This window comes from Salmo salar, chromosome ssa18 (assembly GCF_905237065.1).
Source record: "Salmo salar chromosome ssa18, Ssal_v3.1, whole genome shotgun sequence".
Classification (NCBI taxonomy): domain Eukaryota; kingdom Metazoa; phylum Chordata; class Actinopteri; order Salmoniformes; family Salmonidae; genus Salmo; species Salmo salar.
This window is the reverse complement of record NC_059459.1, coordinates 6872745-6881277: the sequence shown is the minus strand read 5'-3', so window position 1 is coordinate 6881277 and position 8533 is coordinate 6872745. Positions and strand designations below refer to the sequence as shown.

The 8533-nt window shown below is 40.5% G+C and overlaps 1 protein-coding gene across 2 annotated transcripts in view; it reads right to left on the bottom strand.

The window, feature by feature from the left end:
* Nucleotides 1–402: 402 nt before the first annotated feature.
* Nucleotides 403–8533, bottom strand: part of LOC106576844 (Kv channel-interacting protein 2) — a 102762-nt gene continuing 94631 nt past the window's right edge. For both annotated transcript variants that reach the window (XM_014154317.2, XM_045700687.1), the window contains exons 3-8: nucleotides 8408–8477; nucleotides 7923–7993; nucleotides 7262–7369; nucleotides 4671–4775; nucleotides 4475–4537; nucleotides 403–3883 (exon numbers count right to left, since the gene is read on the bottom strand). In XM_014154317.2, the coding sequence (XP_014009792.1) occupies nucleotides 3836–3883; nucleotides 4475–4537; nucleotides 4671–4775; nucleotides 7262–7369; nucleotides 7923–7993; nucleotides 8408–8477 (465 nt within the window). In that variant the 3' untranslated portion in view covers nucleotides 403–3835. The remainder of the gene's footprint in view (nucleotides 3884–4474; nucleotides 4538–4670; nucleotides 4776–7261; nucleotides 7370–7922; nucleotides 7994–8407; nucleotides 8478–8533) is intronic.

The following is an 8533-nucleotide window of genomic DNA, read 5'->3' as shown; positions in this document are numbered from 1 at the left end:
AGTAAAAGTATATTTTATATATTGCTATGGACACTACTGTTGGTGTGTGTGTGTGTGTGTGTGTGTGTGTGTGTGTGTGTGTGTGTGTGTGTGTGTGTGTGTGTGTGTGTGTGTGTGTGTGTGTGTGTGTGTGTGTGTGTGTGTGTGTGTGTGTGTGTGTGTGTGTGTGAGTGAGTGAGTGAGTGAGTGCTACCAGATATGTACATAGCCTTCTCTTATTTTATGTCTTAAATAAAGGCAATATTGAACCATCTCAGTATTTTCAGCCCTTCATAACCCACCACATGATTAGCTGTTTCATTCTCAATGGACAGTTTAGGAATAGGCTGTAGTGACATAGTTTGCCTGGCTTTCACTGTGAATTAAGCAACATGATCATTAAAAACACTTCACACACAAAGATGCATAGCAATGTGATTTGTATTGTCTCTGTACAAAATATACACATCTTACATATGCAATGCAACCAGTTGAGGCTAGCTAACTAACTACACACAGTCAGTAACAACGGGTTAGTAGATATCATTGTTCTATGACACAGTACATGGAGTATAGATGGGTTTCAATGGTGCTCAGTGCATGAAATCACCTACGGCACCTGCAAGCAGACAATCAGAGCCAGATCCCCCCCCTCCCCCCCAAAAAAGAGATTGTGAAAACATATTCAAGTGGATTAAATGTAGATGTACAGTAATCAGAAGTTACAAATATTGTAGTTGGAAGAAGGTGCAGGTTATTACAGGTGTTAACCGATTAATAATACACTCCAGGTAGAAGTTGGCCCAGGGATAGTTTACCCAAATTACAAAATTACATGAGTTTTCTTACCCTGTAAGCAGTCTATGGACAAGTTGTGGCAGCAATCCATGATTTGTCTTTGTTTCCCTGGAACTGTTTTCAAATTCTAGCATTTTAGCATTTGTGGCACAAACCCAATGCAAGGCAATGGCACCTCTATTAGAATTTTTGCAATTCATGTCCAAATCATCTATAAGTGACTTAAGCATTGTTTACACCTTGCGCTAACATGTGAGTTTTATGATTTGATCTATATTATCCAATCACTATCTGACCAAGGTTTGTCACATCTACACATTGTTTTAAAATATGTCTCTTATCCGTCCAATGTGTCTGCATTGTGACTATATTAGCTGCTGCCTCCCTCTATGCAAATTATTTGACAGATATTCTTTCAAAATATTATGATTTTGTTTATTTTAAGACATATAATGATGTCGCAAGTCAATGGTGCAACCTGTCAAGGACTTTAGAGGCTGGTCAAATTATGATTTAAATTATTTGACATTCTGGGTCTGTTTACTCTTGATAGATATCCAGACACGTCTGCCTGACTACCTCCGGAGGTGTTCAGGAAAATCTGATCACAATCAGATCACAATGTGTCTTTTAATCATCTACACCTGGCAAAAAATGTGGGCACAATCAGAATATGGGCAGGATCAGGACAAAGGGGGCATGTTAGCACCATATATAAATAGGGCTTTAGTTGAGCTACACAATCAATATGAGATACTTCAGGTTGATTTGGATTTGCTAATATAAGTACCACTGACTTGCATTGGATTTGTGCCACAAATGCTACAACGTCAGCATTTGGAAAAAATAGTGCAATGCCAGGTAAACAAAACCAAAGCACGGATTATTGTCATACCTTGACCATAGACTGCTTACAGGGTAAGGAAATCAAAATTAAATGTTGTAATTTAAATGAGTATGTGGCTGTTGGAATATCTGACCCTGGACCAGTTGGTTATCTACTCCCAGGGACAGGTAAAAGGGTGTAGAATATGGACGTTATTGCTTATGCCACTGTTGTAGGGCTGAAAGTGATGATGTAATTTAATGAGACACATACGAAGTAGTTGATGGAGACAGGTCATGTTATCTTACAAAAGATAAACATTCTCTTCAGAACCACAAAGGCATTTCAAACAGCCTTTTTTTAATCCCCAGTCGAAACTTGAAGTTGGCAAAGACAAATCACTCTCTTACGCAGTGACACACACACAACCCAACACCCGTACACACAAAAGCATTCACATTCTATCCCTTTCCACTCTAATCTCTCTTTATCTCTTTCTCCACTTCCTCCTCTCCTCCCACATTTCACACATGTGCCTATTTACAGCCTGATATAACTGCGGGTGGCTTTAAATACTTCTTCAGTTTGCGTGTCTGACTCTTTGGTAGAAACAGTACTGGTGTCCCTCACACCCACTGACCCACCCGCCCACCTTCATGCACACGCACACACAAACACGCACACACACACACTACAACACACACGCCTGACTTTGTGTACGTAGACATGAAACAAGACGCCTAACTTGGATACTGTATCAGGTAGAATTGTCCTCGACATGTTGCTGCTCTTTCATGGTCGATCTAAACAGAAATGCTTCCAGCTTCAGTTGCATGATCAGTACAATGAAAAATAGGCATAACATGACGTATTACAGTATTTGATAAGCCAGACATTTCCATTTCAACTCCTATTCCCATGCTTCACTGCATCAGTTAGTCGCCTGCAAATACAGTAAGGAGTCTACTGGAGCCTAGAGGGTCGAAGTAGCATGTTCATCAATACAGCCCCACATTAGACTGTCTAGCAGTTCTTGACTGCAGGGTTATTGGAAGAGGTACAACAAGTTGAATGGATTCCTACCAGAGACAGGAATGACAAGTACGCACACGGATGCGCACACACACACACACACACGGAGCGAGGCACCTGTGGATGACTCTAGCAACAGCAGACAGGCAGACAGGCTTTGGAATATTTCTGTATATACGTACAAGTTATTATTAGTGACATCATTATTGCGATATTCAAATCAGTCCCTTATTGAAAACAACTCTGTCTCTGTCTTCTGTTCGCAAGAAGTCTCATCCTTCAGATCCTCAGTCCCTTCAGTTCCATTGTCCCTTTTCCATAGTGTCCTTTCCTTCTTTTGTCCACTAAGTGGCGGTAGTTACCTTTGTTTTAATGACAGGTGTCAGGGGTCCAGCTGCTCTGGTAGAAGTTGCCTCTAACCACAGATCTAGGATTAGCCAACCCTGACCCTAACCTTAACCATTAGGCGGGGACATGCAAAACTGACCATTGGTCAGTGAGTATGGGGGACTTTATCCTACATTGAGTCCAGGCAGCATGCTACAGCAGCTTTCTCAGAAACAGGAGTGTTAAAATAATACAATAGTTAACGAAACAGGGGTGTTTTCAACCAGACAAAGCACTCCAAAAGTTGCATATAGACGTAACGAATAGAGCTGACATGATTGACTCCCTATTACACAGGACAGGCAATCATATTTGTTCTACACAACACATTTCTATCTGAACATTCTGTAACGTTGCTCACTCCTGAACCAGTCCTTGATGTGGGTGTGGATCACCAGCCCCTCTCTTCTCTATGTCTCTAGGAGAGATGAAGGGCTGGATAAGAGGAGGCACCCCCTTTTGGCTTGGAGTGAGGGCAGAGAGAAATACACACACACACACACATGCACACACACACACACACACATGCGCACACACACACACATGCGCACACATACAAATACACGCGCATGCCAGTGGAGGCTGCTGAGGGGAGGACGGCTCATAATAATGGCCACTAAGGAGCAAATGTAATGGCATCAAACACATGGAAACCATGTGTTCGATGTATTTGATACCATTCCACTTATTCCGCTACAGCCATCACCACAAGCCATTCCTGCCCAATTAAGGTGCCACCAACCTCCTGTGGTGCACACTCACACACACACACACCTCCCCTGTCCTCCAGCCACTTTCCTATGTCAGAGGCTCCTAGATGACATTGTCGAACAGCTGCATGGACTGCATGATGTTCTCATCCTGAAGAGAGAGAGGGGGGATAGAGAGTGAAAAGGAGAGAGATAGAAATGTTAAGCATAGAGAGAGACAACAGGGATAGCAAGTTTCTAGAGACACAATTAATCCCTCTTTGTTTCAGCTTTCTTTTTCAAGGGAGTCAGACTCCCTAAGATAGAAACGCCAGTAAAGGTGAAGCTCAGAGGAGTTGGTTCAGACAGTTTCCTCTCTCTCTCTCTCTCTCTCTCTCTCTCTCTCTCTCTCTCTCTCTCTCTCTCTCTCTCTCTCTCTCTCTCTCTCTCTCTCTCTCTCTCTCTCTCTCTCTCTCTCTCTCTCTCTCTCTCTCTCTCTCTCTCTCTCTCTCTCTCTCTCTCTCTCTCTCTCTCTCTCTCTCAGAATGTATTTAAAGTGCATTTTAAATGGCTCACAACCCAAAACAATGTTGGAAAATGGGTGAAAAGGGAATATAAAATGTGCAAGCAGTAACGGTCCTAAAACCAAACCTTGGGGAATGCCCTAATTAACCTTAGTGAGATCTAAGGACTCAGTGGTCAGTTACACAAATGGAACCTGCCTTACAAACAAGAACTTTCACACACCACACACACAACCTACCTTTTGGCATGACTCGATGAACTCATCAATAGTGACCACCCCATCATTATTACGATCCATTTTCTAGAAGGGAGAAAGGGGAGGAAAAAGGGGACAAACGTCATTCAGTGCCCCTGGAGCAGTTTGGGGATTGAGTACCTTGCTCAAGGGCTTGCTCTAAAGTATTGGGTTTGATGAACAGAAATTGAATGTTGACCTGGAAAAAGCTCTCCACGTGTTCTCTGGGTGCCTCGTCCTGCATACAGGGGTATGTGTACTTCCCCATCATGTCATAGATAGACTTCATTATATCCATCATCTCCTACAGAGAGACAGAAAGAGAGAAAGAGAGAGAGAGAGAGAGAGAGAGAGAGAGAGAGAGAGAGAGAGAGAGAGAGAGAGAGAGAGAGAGAGAGAGAGAGAGATATGACACAGGGTATACCCAGCTAGCATTTGGTTCCTTGGAAGTTGGGGGAATGTATGTTTTTGGTTTCACTTTTGTTGTGGGAACGAAGCGATAAGTTTCCTGATTGTTAAAACTGAACGTTTTCTAAACTTTCTGAGAACAGAAATGACAGTTGTTTTGCAGGGATGTTCTGAGAACATTTTACTCTGGTTCCCAGTTTTCCTGGGAGGATTTATTAACGCTCTGAGAACGGAAATTATAGGTTATTTTTAGTTTTATTAATAACTTCCTTAAAAATGTCACTGAATGTTTCAAAAATACTTTTAATAATGTTGTTAGCTCATTTTGAGTTAACTCTAAGCACAGATAAGACACATGGAAATGTATTTTCTTCGGCATTAATCATGCAATACCTTTATTTTGACATGGAATCAGTGGGATTTGAATCTATTATCTTCTGATTCTCTGTCCATGGAATTAGTCCGCTGCACCACCAGGATGGAGATAGCATGCCATGATTTTTTTATGCATACAAAGCTGTTTATTTTAGTCTATTCAAACAGACCCCATTTCAAAGGAAACACCTGAACACACTTAACAAGACAGGAGGCTACAGAGCGTTTTGTTGATGCTGAGAATGGAATGTATACGTTTTTAAAAAACATTCTCAGAACGTTCTCTGAATGTTACTCAAGTTCTCTTGTGGTTTTTATGGAAAGTTTTCTTCATGTTCTGAGAACGTAATGTATGTTGTTAAATAACATCCTTAGAATATTCTCTGCATATTACGAAAGGTTTCTTGTGTTTTTATAAAACGCTTTCTTAGCGTTCTCGGGGCAATTTAAGAACATGACTTTAAACAGAACCATTAGAAAACCTGTAGGAAACATTAGGCTGAAGTACTGAAATTGCCACATCAGAATGTTGTTTCTTAATGTTATCTGTACTATTTGAGAACGTTCCCAATACCAAACCAGTTGGAGAAGATTCCCAGAACATTACCAAAATGTAAATTAAATGTAATCATGTTTGAACTTTTAGGAATTGTCCTGTTAAGGTAATGAAATACCAAGAAAATAATGTGTTTTTTGTGAAGTTCCTTAAATGTGCTGAGAATGTTCCAAAATCAAAGCAACTATCCTGCACCATTCCCAGAAAGTTGTGGGAAGGTTGTATGCAAAATAACCATAGGACAACCACACTCTCACCAAGCTTTAAAAAACACTAGGTTCTCAGAACATTACGTGGAAGCTGGGTAATGTCACAGCACAAGATCAGTCAATCACTCTCCAATCTGAGATTGAGGGTCAACTTGAGAACTGTCAACTTTAGAATAGACTTTAGATTTATAACATGGATAGACAGCTCAGAACTTAGAAGAGGAGACTCAGATTTCAGAATGGAGAGGTACAGTCTACACACCCCTTGCACAATCTTCGCATTTTGTTGCCTTAAAATTTCTACGGATCTACACAACATACACAACATTTTTTAAGTAAAAGTTAATTATAGAACATTTATGAAAATAATTAAAAAGAAGAAATGGAAGATGTCTTGACACCCCAGAGTTAATACTTGGTGGAAGCACCATTTGAATAAGATTCTATTAACTTGGTACAACTCTCTTAACATGTAGACATTGTTTTTGTCAAAATAACTTTGGTTGCGAATCATTGATGAACAGCAATATTCAAACGTTGTCTCTGATTTTCATGGATATTTAAGTCTGGGCTGAGACCGGACCATTCAGGAACACTCAGCACCTCTTGGAAAGCTATTCTGGTGTGTCATTTTTTAAAAGTTTTTTAATTGTCCTGCTGAAAAATACAATTCTATCCCAGGGTTAAGTTTCCAGAAGACTGAGACGTTTTTTCCTCTAACTTTATAGCTGGGCTTTGCTCCATAATTTTTTTTATTTTGATCCTGACAAACTCCCCAGTCCCTGCCAGTAACAAGCACACCCATAATATGATGCTGCCACTACAATACTTGAAAATGCCGAGGATTTACCTAAACCATTTATGCCAAAAAGTGTATTTCTTTGCCGTGTTGTCTTGCAGTATTACTTAATGGCCTTGTGGCAAACAGAATGGATGATTTGGAGCAGATTTTTTAAAACATAAGCTTCATTCTTTTCAAGCTGTCATACAGGCCAGTAATGTTGTTGATACTCTGTATTTTCAAGTACATTTCAGTCATTTAGCAGACGCTCTTATCCAGAGCAACTTACAGTAGTGAGTGCATACATTTCATACAATTTTTTATTCCATACTGGTCCCCCATGGGAATTGAACCCACAACCCTCGTGCTGCAAACACCATGCTCTACCAACTGAGCCACACGGGACCATCTATTATATATGTGTGTGTGCATCTGTGTTTGTGTGCAGCCGTGTGTGTTACCTCTTTGGTGATGCAGCCATCTTTGTTCAGGTCGTACAGGTTGAAGGCCCAGTTTAGCCGGTCGTTTATCGTTCCTCTCAGAATGATAGACAAACCAAACACAAAGTCCTGAGAAAAAAGAGTGAAAGACAAAGATATTGAGAGGGAGAGAAAGAGAGAGAAAGAGAGAGAGATTTAACATTTTTGTAAACATTCTTCACCACCCATCATACTCACCAGCATTCAACACGTACACACCTTTTTGTCACCACTACAAGCACATTTGGTTCCTTGGAAATTGTGGGAACATACGTTTTTGGTTTCACATTGGTTGTGGGAATGAAGCCATATGCTTCCTGACCGATAAAACTGAACATATTTAATCGTTCTGAGAACAGAAGTTAAATGTGTTGCCCATCCCTGGGCTATAGCATCAGCAAAGAAGATGATGTGGCTCACTGCAATACACTATTTTTCCCCAGTGTGTCCATCAACAATGTTTCGACCCTTAGGTCGCACGTGTACGTGTATGTGTGTGTGTGTGTGTATGTGTTGAGAGGAGAAGAAAGGCATTTATTCTATTTGTATACATATTCAGCTGCAGCTGCATATACAGTATACAGACAGAGATAGTTTTTCCTCACTCCCTTAGGAAGTAGACAATAGTAAAAAAGAATCTTACCTCGAAACTAACCGATCCATTCTTGTTAGTGTCAAAGGCCTCAAACAAGAAATGTGCATACGCACCCGAATCTGAACGGACAGAGACGTACAGAATACATAATTGAAATGTGTCTGAGACAACAATACACAAAAAATTCCAAGTGGGTAAATATATTTAGAACACAACCTGATCAAATAAGTTCTTAGTACATAAATGTAATTTCAGACAACACACTTTTATTCTGTAACAAGTAGTTAGATATATCTTCAACCTAAATGTATTTTCAAACATGGCCTTGTACTGTAAGTGCCCTACTGTAAGCAATACAGACATAATGGTAAAATAAAATGGGGCATCACATCAATACAAATATCACTGGTCTTAAATGTTGTTACTCTTGTTAAATGTTTCAGTTACTTTGGGGAGTAACAGATCTTTAATATACTTGGTTTGGGTTTAGGGTTATAGGTCTGGGGTCAAAGGTTTAACGGTCATTGACTCACCTCCCTGGGGGAAGAATGTGGAGTAGATGGTTTTAAAGGTCTCCTCATTCACCACTCCACTCGGACACTCCTGCCAACAACAGCACAGAAAGAACAGGATCAGTCAGAAGGCAAGTCTTCTGCCAT